General features: G+C 37.2%; 2 protein-coding genes across 2 annotated transcripts in view; one reads left to right on the forward strand and one right to left on the reverse strand.

Annotated features, from left to right (window-relative positions):
* Positions 1–22,223, reverse strand: part of LOC140137695 (phenylalanine-4-hydroxylase-like) — a 94,183-nt gene that overhangs the window by 47,942 nt on the left and 24,018 nt on the right. The window contains exon 9 of the mRNA XM_072159450.1: positions 17,233–17,302. Coding sequence (XP_072015551.1) covers positions 17,233–17,302 — 70 coding nt within the window. The remainder of the gene's footprint in view (positions 1–17,232; positions 17,303–22,223) is intronic.
* On the forward strand, positions 1,742–15,942 carry LOC140137700 (plancitoxin-1-like). Its single transcript, XM_072159456.1, has 8 exons — positions 1,742–2,533; positions 6,320–6,494; positions 7,264–7,333; positions 8,754–8,921; positions 9,413–9,601; positions 10,851–10,957; positions 13,008–13,169; positions 13,693–15,942. Exons 1-8 carry the CDS (start codon positions 2,427–2,429, stop codon positions 13,762–13,764), a joined length of 1,050 nt encoding a protein of 349 aa, XP_072015557.1. The 5' UTR covers positions 1,742–2,426; the 3' UTR covers positions 13,765–15,942.

Below are 22,223 nucleotides of genomic sequence, written 5' to 3' on the forward strand. Positions count from 1 at the left end.
AATATTCTACATCCAACATTAATGTGTGAGATGTAATTTTAAAGCAAAAAGCAGTTCTTACTTGGTTAAGAAATCTAAATTTACATTTTCAAGACAACTACCTTTTTCTGATGCAATGGGTCACAAACACTTAGATGGAGTAGTAAATATATAATAATAATTATTGGAATGTGGTATAGGAATGGATTTTCTGACATGATGAAGAATAATGAGTTGTAATTGGAATGTCAGAAATTCTATTTTTATTCATTATGTATATATTGTGTACTTGGTATATAGATTTTTGTACAGTTTTATTAAAGACCCGTTCAGTGATCCCAGCGCAAGTGTGAAAAAAATGAAAATTGTTTATAAATTGCTTAAAAGTGAATGATAAGTCATTCAAATTGTCATTTGGCATTTTTGAAATGACAAATTTGGCAAAATACGAAGAAAACAGCAGTACTGACGAAGTTGAAGGCCCATTCAAATACATGTAGCTAATTTAGATACTGTCAGTATCTAAATTACAGATTCTTGTAAAATGTCTTATTTTGTCTTAAATACACGGCTTTCGGCTGAACCACTTGCAGGTTATGTTAGCACATCTAAAGGTACCAAAATCTGAATTTTGATACGATCGTCCGGATGAGCAAATCACTGAATGGGCCTTTAAATGCTTAAATTGAGAAAATATAAAGACTGCACAAAAAGTAACGCAGCTGTTATAAATATGCTTATAGCTTCAGAACTATAATTGTATTCACAATGTTTTGACATAGAACGAAGGATGGTGTATTTACCCACATTTTGATACCCCATTTGTCACATTTCGTTCAATATTAACAACACAGTAGTGTTGTTAAAGAAAAATACCAGAATTTAAAAGTGGCAGTTTACAGCGGTCATTGGTTATTATGCAAGCATCATAGCATGTAAAGCCCATCATTACCTTCGTGCTGACTTCAAATCAATACAAATAGCTGTAACACAAACTATACATCACCAGAACTCATCATACTTTATCACCCTACCAAGTTTCAAGTTAATATAGATGTACAGAAAAACAAAACAGGGAACAAAGGGATCAAACAAAGGTCATTACAACCTATTTGATCAACTTATTTGAAATTTATATATTTTGCGAGATAAAATAATAAGAAAAGTAGCAGAACTGGTCCTACTCTTTAAAGGTGTTTTTCTTTCGTCAAATTCTGAAACTCTTTACATGCAAAAGTTGCATAATTTTTGTGTTTTACAAACAAGTAAAAGTAATGAAAGTCATTAAGTTTGAGAAACACTTTATCTTGTCATTTTCATGAACAAAAAAGGTAGAAGGAAAGAAAGAGGAAATATCAAGGACGCTTTTTTCACAAAAACACAAAATAGGATATATACACCTAATACACAGCCTTCCATCCAGGATACAGGTCTATCTCATTTCCTTACATATGGTTAAAGTATACACACAATGACATCATAGTGTCATATTTGGCATTTCTCTTTCCAAGAATTACACTTTGTTTTGGTTTGGGAAATCCCCACAACAGACTTTTGTTCAAAACTACTAGTGTGTGGAGGAATTTTATATGGGTGAAGCAAATAGTATACAAATATTAACTGTCTATGAGTGTAATGGTGAAATATAATCACGAGGTGAAAGATGGATTGTTCCATTCCACGAGCGAACAATACATCTTTCACCTCGTGATTATATTTCGACCATTATACTGAATTTAAGACAGTTAATATTTGTTTTTATATCACTCATGCATAAATTCTATTACTAAAATACTATTTAAGGTAGGAAATACATTTATTCATCAACATAACATCATGTTTTGCGGTGATATACTTCACATTTTGGGGTCCACTCCATAACTAAATCGGCGAGTCCAAGAGTCAGCGCACGGCTTGGCGCAGGCGCACTACGGCAGAGCACATGATGGTAATAGACTATCACACGGAGAGGGTGATAGTAAAAATGATAAATGGTAATCAACCAATGAACTGTATAGAATTTATTTACGAGTGATATAATAAAGACTATCACACGGAGTGGGTGATGGTAAAAATGGCAAATGGTAATCAACCAATGAACTGTATAGAATTTATGTATGAGTGATATAATAAAGACTATCACACGGAGTGGGTGATAGTAAAAATGGCAAATGGTAATCAACCAATGAACTGTCTAGAATTTATGTATGAGTGATATAATATAAATGGGTACACAACAGTCAAGTTCCCATACCAATTGGAAAGTGAAAGTTTAAGGTCATCATCATCCTGTTCCTGCTACTTGTTTTGAGGTGGGTTGCAACCTGCAATAAATCTGAGAACAAAACTGTGACTACATTAGAAAGCTGTAGGGCCTATATCAATTATCTCCACCTTTGTATCAAAGATTATCAACATATGTTGCACTGGACTTAGATATAGGCAAGATGACAGGTAACAAAGTCCTGCTTGTGGCATGGATTTCGCTTGTATGTGTGTTTGACATCTCATATTCATTGACATGTCTGGATCAGACTGGGAATCCTGTCAGCTGGTGAGTTAACTTTTATTAATTAATGTTTGAGTGAAAAAAAAACCAAAACATAACTGGTTCAGTTCCTCTGATTGTGATGAACTCAAATAGTGTGCAGAGCATGCATGGCTGTTTTAAACTTGCCAGGGTGCAATTGCTTATTGCCAGGGAAAGTCAGTGACATCCAGCACTGGAGCAGTTACTGTCACTGTAACTTTAAAAAATACCTTTTAACATGGCTGTACACACTCTGTTGTTTCTTTCAAGGAATTGAGTTTTTTTGATATGTATGTACTTGTGATGATAAAGCAAAAGAAAAATCAAGATTTGTAAACTGGCACAACTGCATTTTTTGATAATATTTTATTTCCCTATTTCACTTGTGTTTGCAATTTTAATAAAAATTCCTTTAAAAAGGAATGGGGCGCCCATGTGAGCTGGACGGGATATGATGATCAAATCGAGAGAAATACTTCATGGAATGAAGCTTTTCGTGTCAATTTGCGATTATGTGGGGTGGGAGTTCTGTTTTGGGGGCCTATTGTAGTGAGGATATTGCTTTGGATATTGAATATTGTTGAATTTTTGTTATGCAGGGCCTAGGGTATATGATGGATAGTATAGAAGATACAAATAAGTAAGCTTTCCCCCCTAGTCATCTATACACTCATTCCTGTCACACGACGATTTCGACAAAGTCATGTAAACGTAATTTCGTTTTTCACCCGACCTCCGTCCACAAACAATCCTGAAATGTTGAAAACCTGGGGTCAGCGCACTCATGCCAGTTTATCCTAAGGTATACTTTGTGTCTTTTGTAGCCAACCCTGTGGCTATGAGAGGCTAGGAAATACTTAAAACTTAAAACAAAAAAATCATACCCTCCTTTCATATCAAACAATTCCAAGAAATTGACAGGCCTGTTAATTCAAGGGTAAGATCGATCGTTATTCTTCATGAGACGGGCACAGCCCATTTTTATGTTATTAATTCTGCTAAAAATAGTAATTAATAAATAACAAAATTACGTCATAATTATGACTTTAAATCGGCCATAGAACTCTATTTTAAACGGACAAAATAGCCATTGGGGTTTCTTTCACTTTACCTTGCTAGGAACCCTTCCCAGCAGTTAGGTATATTACAATAAATATTATTTCATTCAGCATTTTGGGTAAACACTAACAAAATGATGTAGGCCTAAATCGTACATTATTGCTTTAAACTGCCCAACAACGGTGAACCACGTTAAAAGTCGCCTAATTGGGCTACCATATCGCGGGTTGGCAACTCGGGTTGCAAATACACTTCTGACCTTCAACACAATCATGTCTTTCGAATTTATTCCTTTATCTGCTGAGCAGAATTGAAATTCGTTAATTAATGTTTTTTATCAGAGATAGTCACCATAAAGATACTGAGCTGTCTATAATATTTGGTCACAATCAGTTAGCAGTGAAGCATATAAACCAATTAGTGATTTCATGATTGGTCAGTGGTTGTTTTGTTTGGTTGAAGGATTAGGTGTGCAAAGGTCACTATGGACCACAATGGCCTCATTCCAGTGGCATATTATCAATAACCTCAATTAAACAATCATAGTGCAAAATTTGACCTTAAATCGCAGAGTATGAGTTTTTGTACTCACATTTTCAAAGGTCATTCAATGAATGCACAAATGTATTGGGGTTAAAGAACTGTGCCCTGATAGATGAGCATGTTGTAGATTCTTCACACTGTAAACAACTAGTTCATGTGCAAACATGTTCAAAACATACATAATTAGAATGGTCAAATGTCACCGTCCATCGGGTTCTAAGAGGCGGTAAACTGCAGTTTAACCATACCTGACCATACAAAGGTCACGGTGTATTTGGTGTTTTTATAAGTCCATTAATTTTGTATTTTAAACAAAGAATATACGCACAACATTTTACCCCGTGCACATCAGAAAACAATGATAAAATAAAATCCAAGCATATTGTGGTTTTATTTCTAAGCTGGGCATAATTTTAAGCAGAACAGTGACGAAGTAAATCTAGCAAGACTGAAATTAGAAGCTTTTTGCAAAGTCAAGCCAAATAATGGGGGACGCCGCCATAGCGGGCGCCCCAAAAAGGAAAGAAAACTCTTTGTTGAATCATCAAGTCACACTCGTGCAACAAAGTACAGCATCAGTTAGTTGCACAATTCACTAACGCGCACCTATGTTATGCCTATGCAACGCGACGCTTAATATCAGCATGCGTGGCACAACCTATGGAAGCACTGATCTTACAAGAACCTTTGTGGTCAAATGGCTCCAATTTAGCTGGTTTTTTTTCAAGTTGTTTCATCTGATTTTAATATAAAGTTATAAATGGATTTTGACCAAACTTCGCAAGGGGATATAGATTTCCAGATGTTCACGTAATGTGAGGAAGGAAAACAAGAGTTGTTGCATTCTCCTGTGAACTTCGATCATCAAAGTGCAAAATGAAACCACTTTATTTCCATGTTCATTTTCTCTGTGAAATGACGATTTAGGTACAGAATAACTAAAAACTACAGCATCTAAGTAGGTAAACAGTTATCCTAACTGCAAACAACAAGAAAGGCTCCAGAAACAGTTTTCACATATTTTTATTTTTTAGTCTTTTTCCGATTCTATGTGTCATTTTGTGCAGATTGCCATGTGTGAATTCAAAAAAGTTCATTTGTTGCTTTATAATTTTATAGTCAATATCTCAAAAAAATAAGGCGATATCAAAATAATTTTATTTTAAATGTTCCTGGAATGGAGTCTCAAGATTGAGAAAAAAAAAATTGGAAAGAGTTTTTTTTTTATGATGTTCCAATTGTTAATGTGTATCAACAAAAACAATACTTAAAAGTCGAAATTTATCAAGCTGGAGTCTGCAAGACTGAAATAATGGTTCTAGCTGGGAACTACATTGTAGGTATTTCTTTTACTTTACTTTCTCTCGCCAGTGGCCCCTCCACTTTTTCGACTGGGGGCTGTAACCCCCCCCACTATAATCAAACCCATAATGTGCTGTAACATGTTTTGGTGAACATAAATAATCAAATCTCTATTCTAGACCCTTAACATGCTTAAAGAAAGTGTAAAAATGATGCGCCAAATGGCTTCAATTGGACCTTTATTTTGCACAATTTTCTAACTCCCCTGTGTTAATGGATAAACAAATTCCCCTTTTCCCTTCTGTTTTGGACACCCAACACTAAAAGCAATAATTTATACAATCAGAGTAAAAACTTGTCCATTGAATGGCTTCAATTTGGGCCTTCATTTAACCCATTTTCAGAATTTTCAAACTAAAATTGTACACAATAATAGTGCCAGAATGGTCCACCAAATGGCTTCAATTGGTCCTTCAGTTTGCAAAAGTTTCTCACTTCTGAGGGGGGCACATCCTCAGACATCACCTGGCTTTCGCCCTTTTTGTTATAGTCGAATAGTGGGAACTTGTCCACAAATGGCTTTAATAGTTTCATTGCACCAATTTTTGGCTTTTCAAACTAAAATTGTACACAATAATAGTACCAAAATAGTCCACCAAATGGTTTCAATTGGGCCTTCATTGTGTAAAATTTTCTCATTTATGAGGGGGGCACACCCCTCTGCATCACGCAAGCGTGACGCGATGAGCGCTTCGCTGCCATTATTTCTATTTTTTACATCACCCTGACTGCCCCCCCCCCCCCACTGGACCTGGGGGGGTTGGCTCATGCCCCAAAAACCCTCCCCTCCCAGCACACACCTGTAATAACAAAATCAATGATTATAACTTTAATTCTCAATTGCAGGTTCATTGCATTAAATCTTCCCAAAAATACATCTCCAATTGCAACAAATGGCAAAGAATTTATGTATATGGATGCAAACATCCAGAGGTTTCAGAAATCACCAGTGCCACTTGATAATATCAACCAAGCCATAGGGCTCACTCTACACCAGGTGTATACAAATTATGGAAGCCAGGTAAGAGATGTGCACATTGTGCAGCCAGTAATGCTGATTGCTTATTTTGCTGCCCAAATGACCTATAAATTGCAGGGTAGCTGTACATGTGGCTTGGAAAACAGGTCTCATGAATGCTTTGCAAAGCAGCCTGCAGTTTTTCCTCTTATTTTGAGTCTATTATTCTCTGGTGCAGACACACACAGTATGTGTACTTGTGTAGCAATGAATTTTGAACTGCGAGTCTCAGGAATGGAATAATGGATCAGAGACTCGAATTGGGGGTCTTATAACCCTAGGTATGGACCCAACATTGATTTTTTCCTTGTTTGTGAGTAAACAAACATATTTGTTCCGGTAATAAAAAGATAATTGCCCTTTTGGGCCATTTGAAGTCCCTGATATTTCAATTTGGTTGTTTTTCTCCAATTCCCTGAGTTTCCGTCTGGAAAATCTCATTTCCCTGATTTCCCTACGTAGGCCTACCTACTGCATCTGTTAGAGGGTAATTGGATATTAGGAGACTATAAACCCTAATTGCAAAATCAGGTTTGGAGTAAATGAGCATCTAGACTTTAAAAAGTCCCTCTATCACGTTTACCCACTAATTCTACCAGACAAAAATGATGCATACTGGGAAATAGTTAATTTTACGCCACCCGACAACTGACCCTGCATGATCACCACCGATATACATTTGTTTATTCTGGACTTAAAACTGAAGTAATAATAATATAATGTGTTTGAGCAGGTTGTGATAGTTTTTGTTTGCTTGTTGTTTTGTTTACAGAATGTAGCATATGGTATGTACAGTGACCAACCTCCACCAGATGGCGGGACATCTCGAGGTCACATCAAAGGTGAGAATGTCTATTTCACTACTATCAGTCTGGTCTGCATAGAAACGCATTTGGTACCTGAAATTGACGGAATCTCGTCATTGATGATGCTTTCTGGGACGCTGGGTTACATCATATTTTAGGTCTATTTTTTCATTTAGGAAGTATTTGGTGGCGGTAGGAAAAAATGACGACCTCCCCTTACAGAACACTGAAAAACTTCATCACCCCCCCCCCATCCCTGAAATATAAAAAATAAAGGGACCCCACAAGATTTGTAATAATATAATATTACAGTAGAAAGTAGACCCTATAGGCCTATGTAACTTTAAGTCTACTTGGGTAAAGATAAAAAATATTCCAGTAGGGGGATGTCATTTTCTTTGGAAGGGGTGGGGGGTCGTGAATATGTCGGTGACCAGAGTCAAATTTTCTATGACTCCACCTATCATGGGTCAAAAAATTTTATGATCCCCCTTTCGCCTACACAGACTCAAGACAAATTATTCATTGCCAGAACTAAGGCATTTAGAGTCACCAGCCCTTAAGGGCTCATATTGAAATTCCTAAACACAAGATGGTGTGCGCCATCCTGCAGCTTTCCTGTGCTAGCCTTCTTTTGTTAAAATCCTGGGCAGGGTGTATCACTGATGCATATAATCTATCCGTTTTATGTCCGATAGCTTTCCTGAGGCGAGCGCTTAGCGAGGGGAATCCTGCCTTCTTTCTGTGTGAAAACGTGGTAGGGTATTTCAATATGAGCCCTAAATTCTATAACCCCCCTATTTTTAGTGTCAAAAAATTATGACCCACTATTTTTGGTCTAAAAATTCAATTCCCCCCCAGTATATTCATGACCCCCCCCCCCCCCATTCCGAAGAAAATGACAGCCCCCTAAATTTGACACACTATACAAGTTTTAAATAATTTTCACAACTTAAACAACTTATTAGCGGCATATATAAGGCCACTGTTGCTCAATTCTCATTGTGTCTTATCTCTGCTTTTTCCAAAGATAGGTGTATTATACCGCACAGTGGCTTAGATTTCTTTCTTTCCCTCTCTTCCCTCTTTCTCTCACTTACTTTCCCCTCCTTCCGTCCCTTTTTATCTGTGAGTTGTTTCCTCTCCTCTTATGTCATCTATTCTTTTCTCTCATCTCATCTTTTCTCTTCCACTGCATTCATCCCCTCCCTTGTCACCTTTACCATCTTCTTCTCTTCTCTCCTTCCTTCCTTCCCTTCTGTTCTCAGCACCTTTCCCTTATCGTTTCCCTTTCCTTTCTTTTATTTTTTCTCCTTTGTTCCTTTCCCACCTCTCCCACTCCACTCCTTTCATGTCCTCTCTTCTTCCCTTCCCCAATTCCCTGCTCTGGTATATGAGGAATACAAGCTTGAGAGCAAATAACATAATTATGCTGTTACTTCATATTGAATTACAGGTGTTGTTGCGTTAGATGCTACTGATGGCTTCTGGTTGGTTCACAGTGTACCTAGATTTCCAAATCAAGCTTCTGGAGGTGGTGCCTACAGCTGGCCACCAAATGCTGAAACATATGGACAGTCATTGTTATGCATCTCTTTTAATTTCAACCAGTTTGAAGAAATTGGTATGTAAGATAATCTGTATTACAAATTTTAGCTATTGAAATTGTTTGGAAATTTTCTGACCACTGGAAAAGTATACACATATTCTCAAGTACGAGTGATTTTCTGAATGCCAAAAGAGGATTACCATGAATGACATGTCAAGTTAATTATTTGCACTCCAAATATTAAATTTTAACATAACATTGTCATATTTATCAGGGATATTTATTCAAGTTCAACTGTGAGCTTAAGTGAATAACTCAATTAAAAGTAATTCCACATGATTTTGCTGGGTGGTGACATTATAGCTTGTCAGTCTATAAAGTGACTTTCGACACACCGGATGGTCTCCCTGTACATTTGAATGGAGTTACGAATTACATGCCTGGTTGCCAAAAAAACGCTGCCCCTATTCACTTGTTTTATTTGGCCACACATGTACATGTGAAGTGTATTTCTCAAGTGGCCTGTACACTATGTTAATTTGTTAAGTTTCTGTTAATTAATACAGGACAGCAACTTTTATACGCCTGCCCAAATACCTATGAGAGTCAGATGCCACCTTTCACCAATGTCCTGCCAATTCTACAATCAGCACTAGGAGAGGGTCCGTGCATCTACAATAGCAGGTCAACTGTTCTACAGGCAACAAATGGACAACAATTTGTCAGTTTTGCGAAGTCTGTCAATTACAATCTTGGTAAGATTTATTGAACAAACTAAATATGCAGATTTATGCTAACCAGTCAATATTATGACTTTTAAACAACCTTGAAATGACTTTCAATATTTTTAATGAACTATAAATGCATTCAACTAATAATAAAGATTGACCTTTGTTTCATATTATAAAGAGGGAGGACATCCTATGCAAGACATAAAATATAAAATGTGAGGATTGCAAAGGATACATGCCTGAGAAAATGTATAATAAATATAATAGAAGTGAAGATCAGGCAAACTGCACTACAATAAAGGAGAGAAAAAAATCAGAAAAAAAGATTGTTTCATTGCCAAAAGAAAGCAAATTACCTAAATAGCTTTATTTGCATTCACTCATCCTCACCAAGGAAAAAAGGTAGACATCAAAACCAGAATCAGAATTTTTAATGTGTACACCGCATGCAAGCATCTTCTCAAAACATCGAACATTGGACTCTCACAAAAGCATACCTTTCAGAGAAACCTGCTAGGGCACTCAGAAAAAAATCTTAACATAAAATGGCCATCCCAGTCACCATATCTGAAACTAGATGAAATCCCCAAAGCAGCATATACTGGACTATAAAGAAAGCAAATCAAGACTCTAATGGATCAGTCAAGAAAATATACCAGAAGCACTAAGACCTACCATAAAAACCAAGAAGAAAGCAGTCGACTATTATACCTTATTTGGAGCTGCAAAACTCCTCCATTAACTAGCCAATGGCAAACTAAATAGTGAAAAAGAGGATGTTTCTGTGTGATTAATTTTTTGCGCTTTGCAAATTTTGAGCAGTTTCTATATAATGTTTTTAGATTTTAATATATTCGCTTCCTTACATAGACATATACACAAGGTATATATTTGCATATTATTGTTTTGCGGTGCCTGCTTGGAATGAGGAAAGTGCAAAAGTAAATGTAAATTTCCACTTTTAATTTGCAGTAACTTGAAGAACACTTATAGGTGGCGCTATATCAAACAACGGTAAAAGAAGAAGAGATATACATGTACATATAATAAAATTGAACGATGATAGAATTTGGCCCTTCGGACTGACTGGGCTGGTTACGCGACTGGTTTTGTTGTCAAAAATATCAGGACAGCTAGTTTAGTAGTAGCTTTTTAGAAAGTTTGGTATAGTTTCAAAAGTTATATTACACAGTCCTACGCATCAGCTCTGATTGCATGACCTTCTCCGAGATACAGATCATTAATATGAGTTTATTAATATTTTGCTTCACAGATCTTTACAGTGGATTAGTGGCTCCATATTTTCAAAAGAACCTATTCACAGAGACTTGGCAGCATGACAGCTTTTACAAGATCCCATCCTACTGTGGTAACCCACAGGTAAGTCTTATATTTCTTTTTCATAAAGGCCAGCCAATCAGTGCTTTTTTTCTGTGTGAAAATATTTTGTCCATAAATGATACCAAAGTACAATCTTGGAAAAAAAGTACTTTGAATACACTGTCGAAATTCAGTGAATAATTTGTTATGCAAATATGGTATATTGTGTTTGGGAACAAACATGCAAATAATATGCCAATAACAACATTAATGATTTACCCTTCACCTCTCCCTTTCAATCAATGTTGGAAAACATTGGGAAACCACTGAAGACACTGGCATTTCTCAACATTGCACGGGAGAGAGGGAGTGACAGTTTTCTGTTCTTTACACGCAAGTGTCCCAAGACTTTTTTCCAAGATTGTAGAATTTCCCGATTCTCAGGTTGTGTGGTTCTCGGTGGTTGTAATCATCACAGAATATTAGTGGCCCGCTTTTATTTTAAGATGTTCCTATCCTCACCATGACATAATATTATTACAAGTTGATCTCAAATGACCTTTGAACTCAGTATGACCTTGAACACTACCAATAGACAACGGTTCCCATAGTGCAGATATTACCTAAGTTTGGTTACAATAAAATTTAAACTGTTTATAATATGGACCAAATTTTTACATAATTGTCGACGGATAACTCACATTGCCCCCCCCAGCCAGACAGACACACACACCACTCATGATGCCAAAGGTCTTTTTCTTCGGACAACCCAAAACTGGTTGTTGTTCTTGGGTGTCTGAATTTCCTTGTAGACATTGGTCTTGTAGAGTCCTTTTTACTGAATTTATTGTAATTTGATGTATCATTATATTGTGATGATGTTTTTCCTTTTACTTAAGGGATCTAAAATGAGCGTTTATTGCGTTTCAACAGTATTTTTTGTGGGACATGAGAGCACCTCAGACCTATCGAATTGCATTCTGAATACGAAGCATGTCTTTGTGATATCAAATAAATTTCATTTTTTGAAAATCACAATATAATACAAATTTTATGACAATTTATAAAAATTTGATATTTTTCAAATTTTTGATATATAACAGTCCTCGAAGTAAATTATATAAATCTAATGATATATTCTTAAAGTGTATGTAGCAGGGAGGAAAAAGCCGACGGTCAATTGAAAATTTTGACCTTTCATATTGAAGATATGGATTTTTTTCCCAAAAGACCTAATTTTTTTGGTGTTTTGGGAAAAAAAAATCCATATCTTCAATACGAAAGGTCAAAATTTTCAATTGAACGTCGACTTTTCATCCCACCTACATACACTTTAAGTATAAATCATCAGATTTATAAAGTTTACTTCAAGTACTGTTAAATATCAAAAATATCAATTTTAATGATTTGCCATAAAATGTGTATTAAATTGCAATTTCAAAAATCAAAATTATTTGATATCAGAATGACATTCTTCGTATTCAGAATGCAATTCGATATGTCTGATGTGCTCTGATGTCCCAAAATAAATACTGTCCAAACGTTCATACCCCAGCCCTTAATGTGAAGCGCATTGAGGAATCTGCGATTCACAATGCGCTATATAAATGCTAAACATTCTACTATTATTATTACACAATACCCTCAGAACTGCTACTGCAACATATAACCTCTACATAAGGCCCCCTCCCCCCAAAAAAAAATCCCAAAAGATTTGTCTTATATTCCCTGTGCGCATTTGATTTATATGCTGCTCATTTGCTAGAGCAAAATTGCAGAATTTGAATTTTATTTTGCATTTATTTTTACTTTTAACGAAATTTGGCCGAAAATTGACTGTAAAATCAATGTTCAATTGCAATTTTGTTTCTGATCGCACCGCAAGTTGTAATGCTAGATGCAGACTGTATTCCAGCTAAACATAGCTTATATATAAAATATCCAAAATTGACATTGTTCAATTTATTAAAAAAAAAAAAAAAAAAAAAAAATGCATGGGACATGAGAAAAATATATTTCTTTTGGCCTAATATGTGTCAGATAATTTAATAATTGTCATCTTTAGAAATGAATACCCCTTTTGTAATGTTCCTTTGATTTTCAACCGCAGGTAGTAAATATTAATCGAGTTCAGTTGGGATTTAATGCTCCTGGTTATGACCATTATGAATATCTCTCTACTTCGGATCATTCCAAGTGGGCTGTAGCAAGTGACCAACCACCACCACCACCTAACCAGCAAGTGGTATGCATAGGTGATATAAATAGAGAGGTAAGGAGATCATGTTAAGGTTAGCAATTTGGTAGTTCGTAGCATCTTGCGAACAGTAGTGAGCTTTGGCAAAAATTGAAGAAGAAGAAAAACACATTTTGATGATCTTTAGGGTGACCCCCAGCTCTCCATTTTTTGCAAAATTTTCTGACTACAAGGGGGTACCCCTCAGACACCTGCCAGAATGGCCAATAGAGCTGCATTTGCCATAGAATTGGGGTGATGGAAAGTGAAGAGAGCTGGAAAAAGTTTCTATGAAAGGGGCCTATGAATGGGCCCTCCCCTTTCATCAGCTTAGATCCACCCCTGCTCATGTATATACATGTATTATGTCAGGTCTTTTTCTGTTGTCTAAAACTTTTCTATTAATTGCAACTATACAAGTTATGCAGATTTTGAGGTGAGGGTCAAAAGGTCATACAAAGCTATTTGACATTTCTATAACTAAATGCCAATATAAAATAATTAATGGAGAAAATGTGAGGGTTAAATACAAATAACTTTCTTATTTTTTGTTTCATAGTATTCTCAGGTTTGTAGAGCTGGTGGCACAGTATGCATGGTTGGGGCCTCACGATGCATGGTATGCATTTAGTGATGCTGTCACTGGAGCAGACATTTGTCCAACAAATCAAGAAGACTGTACCATGAATTTGGCCAAGAGAAGTGTTGGTAATGGAACAGCCAATTGCAAATTAGACACAGGTCACAATGGACGATCATGCGCTATGAATTGGGCAAAGACGAGTGCATATGTCCCAGTTTTGTTGATGTTCTTCATGACATTAACTTTGCTGTAGTAAAACCCCATGGAAGCTTTTGTGAGGGCTTTTTACGTCAAGCAGGGGTGTACTAGAACCACAGACTTGGAGGGGGTGCAAAATGTCAAAATTGTCCAGCTGATAAGCCCTATTTTTTGCCAAGTAAAATTGTTACTTGTTAGCCCAAATTTTTTATTCCCAGGGTGCTTGAGAATCTAAAAAAGTGGGGAGGGGGAGGGGCCAAACTTTTTTGGCAAAATTTTTAATATTATAGTTAAAACACTATTGCTATTGCCATATGCTATACTTAATATATTTAGAGCTGTGCTCTTTTTGGTTTCCCCACCATTTTTTTTTCCTTTTATTATTATGCTTGTATAATGGTGAAAATAAACTGAAACTGAAACTATTAATGGATTATGAGAAGATAGGTAAATGTAACAAGCTATTGAAAGCAACTTTCAAATTGAAGTTTTCTGAAGACTGCTGCCATTTGTTTTGGATGACCCTTGTTTATAATTCTGGGTTATGAATGCTAACACAAATGCAACTATTCAGCCTGAACAAAAATTAGGATGAAAGACACAATCAAGCGTGGAGTATGTTGTTGTTTACATCAATTTGTCCAACCCTTCTTTCCATTACTGTCATATTGTGAAGGACCAAATAGTGGCGGTGTTGGTTCAATGTTAGGAAAATATTTATTTTACCTGATGGCCTAAATGAGCTGTATTTTCGCAAAAAAAATAGGGTACCATAATTCATTACATTCCCTGTCCGCCAATTTGACCCCCTAGCTTACTGAATAAATACTGCTTACTGCACAAGGTCTGGTTTTCCAAACTTTTCTGATATTAAAAAATTCACTTCCGAAAGATGATGATCAACTGAAATAGAAATTCAAGCCACCTTCAGGCCACCTACGGGAAAAAAACTTATTTTTTTGACGTAATAGGTCTATACAAAATCTTTGACATGATGAAGACCAGTGAGTTGGAATGTCAGAAATTCTGAAAATTTTGCACACTTGTGACAAAATACATATAAATAACATTATTATGTATTAATTGGGGGAAGTGATAGATTTATTTCAATTTATATTTGAATATATATAGTACTGTACTCCTACTTAAAGAAATACATATATGTACTGAGATATTGTTCTTGTCTTGCTATACTTCTACAAAATTAATAATTATTATTGATAGAAATGGCTTTCAGTTATTTTTGTATCCAATGTTAAGAAGGATATACATGTATTTGCTTTTTTGTCATTAAACTGTATATACATGGATTTATGTCTGATTTAATGTAGTTAAATTTGCATCTATATGGAAATAAAGTGTGTGATCAGTGTCTTAGCTAGGCACCCATCTGGCCGTCATTTTAGACGGGGAGTTTGCTGAACTTTGCTCCTGGGATGGGCAAAATTAATGCCTTTGACAGATGCTGCATTATAATTGTAGGTATTGACAAAGGCTGTTGACCTTTTTAGTAAACCAGCTTTGCTACACAAGGCTTATAGCAAGACATATTTGAACTCTTTGAACCCCTAAAGGGTTGTAGAGATTTTGTAAATGTTTTAAAGGTCAAATTAGGACAAGCATTTTTATTCAAATGACAGGCAAACCTCAATTTCTAGCTAAGACCATGTGTGTGGTTGCTTGTATTCTGCATGTAGCGTGTTGTGTCAAAAACATGCACTAAGTGCTGCAGGTGCAAATCTTTGTAACTCAAATGTCATTTCATTTCGGGTTCTTACCAATAAATGCTGGCAACACACATTTTGCCCTCAATAAGCAACACACCAATATGGCGGATTACCATTACTTTGTACACTCTGGGATAAATGCCAGATGAAATGAGAAAGTTTAAGGAGCCTCTGAACCAAGGTCTTTAATTTGAAGCATGTGGTTATGTAAAATCTTAAAGTACCTTGTCAACATGATCAATAACATATCTCTTTGTTTGCAGTGATAGTGGTTGACTTGATGAAATAAAATTTAAATTTAAAAGTTTCTTGCACCAAACTGTGTTTGTAGAGTTAAAAATCACAAAAGTTAAGTTTTCAGTCACAAATGTTGTAACTTGGGTCTAATTCATTAATTAGACCTAAGTCACAACCACTCACACTGAGTCTGAACAGGGGGTCAATAATGATGCAACTTTTGCTGCTTAATAAGCCAATGAGATACAATGCTTCATGACTTGATTCCATGTGGAAACAATATCACGCTATATTACTACAATAACACTACCTAGTCTGTCTCATCTCAAGTTGAGGGCAACATTAATGTGCTTACGCTTGATTGCATTTGGCAGCATACAGATAAATGTGTGTATACGCCCTGTGGGGTAAGCATGCTGGATTAAAAACTGTCACTGCGAAATCCAATATGGCGCTGCTCTCGGCTTGAGATGAGACACACTATAGTGTCTTTACCTTTCAGCAGACAGTGATGCCACACTTTTGATGCTTGCTGATTACTAAATGAAGTTTTTGTGTGCATAGGTACACATGACATGATGCATACAACACAATTTTGCAAACAATAAGGAAGCAAAACACTGTATAGATAAATCCAGGGCTGTAATTAACTTAACACTTTTCCTCATAATTATACAAGTGGTGGTAACTTTGCCATTGGGCAGGGAAATTACCTGCTCGATTTACTTGCACTGGTAAGTTACAATTTTTAGATCAGAGTGAACAGTTCATATCAAGTACAGCCCCTGATAAATCTGGCACTTTTACAGTTAATGCCCGATCTTCATTAGAATAGTTTGTAACTATTACTAAAAGTCTGCTGCACCCCTGAAATTATTTTCCTGAAAAAAATAATAATAATAATTTGCCGTCATTAACCAAGAATGGGCTCTAATGTCGGCAGAGCTTGTTTTGAGAATATGGTCCATTGAACTTCTCAGAAACCAAACAAAAAACAAAGGTTTTCTCAACTCTTTTACTGTTTTTTGTACTACCTTGCAACCAAGCAACAGGGTAATGAGGAGAATTTGCCCGTCTCATATCTCAGAAAGTGAAAATGCCAACATTACAGCCCATTTGTGGTGGATGATCACTAATTATTTTGTTACTATACTTTGTTTCACCTCAAGTTTGGTAGTGACTTAGGTACGTATTGGTCTGGTCAGCCTTGAATTGTGTGCGCTAACCTAATCTTGTATAGCGTATACACATACATACAAGGGCAGTGTGTTGGCAAGCAATGCACCTGCCAAAAGTACTAAATGTCATTGCCAATAATGAGGTGAAAAGAAGTATATATGATCGGGAAACTCACCTGTGAGAACTCAGCAAAGTCTGGATTAGCTAACAATGCTGCATGTCCCAATAGCTCATGACACAAATCACTAGACAGGAAGCAACAAACAAACATGCTTAGTCTTGATACCATTTACAGACACAAACCACTGTTAATTCAATTCTATGTTTCTAGTAAACAAATATGATATTGTTCCTTTAGTAACAATAATACCACTTTTTATTCAGATGTCATTGGTAAAACTTTACCATGTTTCCATGTCTTCGACTCTCATATAATTTGGCCAATTTCTTTCGTAAATTCACTTAGAAAACAATTCAATTCTTGAAGGATAAAGTATTATTTACAATCACATCAGCCAACAGGGAGATTATACTAACAATTGATATACATCACAAGTCCTTTTACCGGGGGAGGGACACACACTTGTAAAGGAGGTACGGGTATGCTACAGTTCTTTGAAAACTCTCAATAGCTCAAATTTGGGAAAATTTGATTTTTTTTTAGCTAAACATCCTATAATTTGGCCTAATTTTAGTTCAATAGACCCCTAAAACCTTGAAATTTCAGCCCCAATTTTATCCAAAAATCAGTTCTTGGTTCCCATACATACATACATTTTAAATATTATACCCGCATGCGAAGCATGGACGGGTATATTGTTATCCTGTGGTTTCTTCTCCTTCTTCTCCTCCTTCTCCTTCTCCATCAAACACATCATTCTGTCAAGGCTAGCGCTAAAACTACAAAGGCCCTGGGGCCCATATGTGGTACACTTATGGGCCCTACCTCGTCAAAGTGCCTTTTGCCCATCTTGGCCCCAGAGGTCAAAGGTCACGGGCCCCAGGGGCCCAAATGTGAAAATACAAAGCACGCCATTTCTCATCAAATGAAGCAGCCTCAGGGCCCTGAGTTGGTACACTGATAGCCCTAGGGGTACTCTATATTTACAAATTTACATATGTTATATATTATGGGCCCCAGGGGCCCAAATGTTAAAATATGGTGCAACAGATTGACAAGCCTAGCTCTAAAAGTACAAGTTCACTAGGGCTCATATGTGGCATATGTATGGGCCCTAGGTTGTAGATGTGCCTTTTGCCCATTTTGGCCCCAGATGTACAAGGCTGGGGGCCCCAGTGGCCCAAATGTTAAAAAACAAAGGGCCGGCCGCTTTCTCAACAAATAAAGTAGCTACAGGGTTCAGATGTGGTACACAGATAGGTCTTTAGTATTATATTGTCATATGTATATATAATCCCCATATGTCACATAATATGGGCCCCAGGGCCCCAAACGCTAAAACATAGGGCCGGCAGTTACTCAGTAAACAAAGCAGTTACAATGCCCAGCTTCAGTCTACTGATAGCACTTGAGAATCATACTTCAACATATGTACATGAGCCCCATAAGTTATATATATTGGGCCCCAGGGCCCCAACTGTTAAAACAAAGGGCCGGCCGTTTCTCATCATATAAAGCAGCTTTATGGCTCAGAGTTTGTACACAGATTGCACCTGAGAACTACATTGTTATATGTACATATGAGCCCCATATATCACATAATATTGGCCCCAGGGCCCCAAACGCTAAAACATAGGGCCGGCCGTTACTCAGTAAATAAAGTAGCTACAGTGGCCAGCTTGAGTCTACTGATAGCACTAGAAAATTATACTTCAACATAATTATGTACATGGGCCTCATAAGTTAAATATTATGGGCACCAGGGCCCCAAATGTTAAAACAAAGGGCGGGCCGTTTCTCATCAAAGACCGCAGCTTCCGGGCTCAGAATTTGTACACAGATAGCACCTGAGAATTATATTGTTACTAACACCCACACACCCATCCACCCACACACGTAGGACTAAACAGACATATCGTATTATATCATAATTGGAAATACCAGCGTGAAGCGTTATGGCTGTTCCAGTTAAATTACATACCCATTGGCTGTTCCATTTAATTTACATACTCCCTCTGAAATGGCCCCAAAAAGGCTGTTCCGTTTAATTTACATACTCCCTCTGAAATGGCTGTTCCATTTAATTTACATACTCCCTCTGGAATAGTTTCTCCTGAATCTCATTGCATAGCCTCACTGTGAGTAAGAGAGACTGACAACAGCAACCTATGGAGAGTAAGAGAGACGACTCCCCTGGGAGGGGACTTTTTACAATTTCTTTATTTTAAGTGCTACGACAGTGCAACCTACATTCAATTAAAGCTTGTGACTTGGACTTTCACTTTTTACACATGCAATTTCTTTATTTTAAGTGCTACGACAGTGCAACCTACATTCAATTAAAGCTTGTGACTTGGACTTTCACTTTTTACACATGCAATTTCTTTATTTTAAGTCCTCAGCAAATAAGGACTGTAAGTTTGGGTACACCGATAACATGCGGGTATAGCCGTATTTGTGTACAAATATATAGCCTTCTAGTTATACCCGCATGCGAAGCATGGACGGGTATATTGTTATCCTGTGGTTTCTTCTTCTCCTCCATCAAACACATCATTCTGTCAAGGCTAGCGCTAAAACTACAAAGGCCCTGGAGCCCATATGTGGTACACTTATTGGCCCTACCCCGTAGAAGTGCCTTTTGCCCATCTTGGCCCCAGAGGTCAAAGGTCACGGGCCCCAGGGGCCCAAATGTGAAAATACAAAGCACACCATTTCTCATCAAATAAAGCAGCCTCAGGGCCCTGAGTTGGTACACTGATAGCCCTAGGGGTACTCTATATTTACAAATATACAAGAGCCCCGTATGTTATATATTATGGGCCCCAGGGGCCCAAATGTTAAAATATGGTGCAACAGATTGACAAGCCTAGCTCTAAAAGTACAAGTTCACTAGGGCTCATATGTGGCATATGTATGGGCCCTAGGTTGTAGATGTGCCTTTTGCCCATTTTGGCCCCATATGTACAAGGCTGGGGGCCCCAGGGGCCCAAATGTTAAAACAAAGGGCCGGCCGTTTCTCAGCAAATAAAGTAGCTACAGGGTTCAGATGTGGTACACAGATAGGTCTTAAGTATTATAATGTCATATGTATATATAATCCCCATATGTCACATAATATGGGCCCCAGGGCCCCAAACGCTAAAACATAGGGCCGGCCGTTACTCAGTAAATAAAGCAGCTACAATGCCCAGCTTGAGTCTACTGATAGCACTTGAGAATCATACTTCAACATAATTATGTACATGGGCCTCATAAGTCAAATATTATGGGCCCCAGGGCCCCAAATGTTAAAACAAAGGGCCGGCCGTTTCTCATCATATAAAGCAGCTTTATGGCTCAGAGTTTGTACACAGATTGCACATGAGAACTACATTGTTATATGTACATGAGCCCCATATATCACATAATATTGGCCCCAGGGCCCCAAACGCTAAAACATAGGGCCGGCCGTTACTCAGTAAATAAAGTAGCTACAGTGGCCAGCTTGAGTCTACTGATAGCACTAGAAAATTATACTTCAACATAATTATGTACATGGGCCTCATAAGTAAACAATTATGGGCCCCAGGGCCCCAAATGTTAAAACAAAGGGCGATAGGGCCGGCCGTTACTCAGTAAATAAAGCAGCTACAATGCCCAGCTTGAGTCTACTGATAGCACTTGAGAATCATACTTCAACATAATTATGTACATGGGCCTCATAAGTCAAATATTATGGGCCCCAGGGCCCCAAATGTTAAAACAAAGGGCCGGCCGTTTCTCATCATTTAAGCAGCTTTATGGCTCAGAGTTTGTACACAGATTGCACATGAGAACTACATTGTTATATGTACATGAGCCCCATATATCACATAATATTGGCCCCAGGGCCCCAAACGCTGAAACATATGGCCGGCAGTTACTCAGTAAATAAAGTAGCTACAGTGGCCAGCTTGAGTCTACTGATAGCACTAGAAAATTATACTTCAACATAATTATGTACATGGGCCTCATAAGTAAAAAATTATGGGCCCCAGGGCCCCAAATGTTAAAACAAAGGGCGGGCCGTTTCTCATCAAAGAAAGCAGCTTCCGGGCTCAGAATTTGTACACAGATAGCACCTGAGAATTATATTGGTACTAACACCCACACACCCATCCACCCCACACACGTAGGACTAAACAGACAGATCGTATTATATCATAATTGGAAATACCAGCGTGAAGCGTTAAGGCTGTTCCAGTTAAATTACATACCCATTGGCTGTTCCATTTAATTTACATACTCCCTCTGAAATGGCCCCCAAAAAGGCTGTTCCGTTTAATTTATATACTCCCTCTGAAATGGCTGTTCCATTTAATTTACATACTCCCTCCGGAATAGTTTCCCCTGATTTATATTGCATAGCCTCACTGTGAGTAAGAGAGACTGACAACAGCAACCTATGGAGAGTAAGAGAGACGACTCCCCTGGGAGGGGACTTTTTACAATTTCTTTATTTTAAGTGCTACGACAGTGCAACCTACATTCAATTAAAGCTTGTGACTTGGACTTTCACTTTTTACACATACAATTTCTTTATTTTAAGTCCTCAGCAAATAAGGACTGTAAGTTTGGGTACACCGATAACATGCGGGTATAGCCGTATTTGTGTACAAATATATAGCCTTCTAGTTTATATAGTGCTGCTATATACATTTAGAACGAAGCGCTCAAAACAAAAAACAAAGCAGAAGAAGAACATAAAAGTTCAGCGCTTTGCCACACACCCCTACCAAATTTTAAGGTGAGTGCCCCGGGTCTTGAACCCATTGTTACATGAAAAGGTGAGGTTAGTTTCTTTTAGGCACCAAAAACAAATTTGTTCGATCTTTGGATCGACCGTCGATGCTGCTTTGATGCTTGTTATTAATAAACTATCAACTAATTAATCAGAATTAAGCTAAATTTATATTGGTCATTATCAGTACAGGTACATATTACTATTTTATTGCAAATAACAATAGTAAATTAATTGATTTCATAAATAATAAGAATCGACCAAGCACCAATGATCGATCGAA

This window comes from Amphiura filiformis, chromosome 17 (assembly GCF_039555335.1).
Source record: "Amphiura filiformis chromosome 17, Afil_fr2py, whole genome shotgun sequence".
Taxonomy (NCBI): Eukaryota; Metazoa; Echinodermata; class Ophiuroidea; order Amphilepidida; family Amphiuridae; genus Amphiura; species Amphiura filiformis.

Excerpts from the sequence above, each read along its gene's own strand:
- LOC140137700 (XM_072159456.1), top strand. The coding sequence starts at position 2,427 with ATGACAGGTAACAAAGTCCTGCTTGTGGCATGGATTTCGCTTGTATGT. Across the intron at positions 7,334-8,753 it reads ATCTCGAGGTCACATCAAAG|GTGTTGTTGCGTTAGATGCT; the intron begins GTGAGAATGTCT and ends ATTGAATTACAG. Across the intron at positions 9,602-10,850 it reads GTCTGTCAATTACAATCTTG|ATCTTTACAGTGGATTAGTG; the intron begins GTAAGATTTATT and ends TTTGCTTCACAG.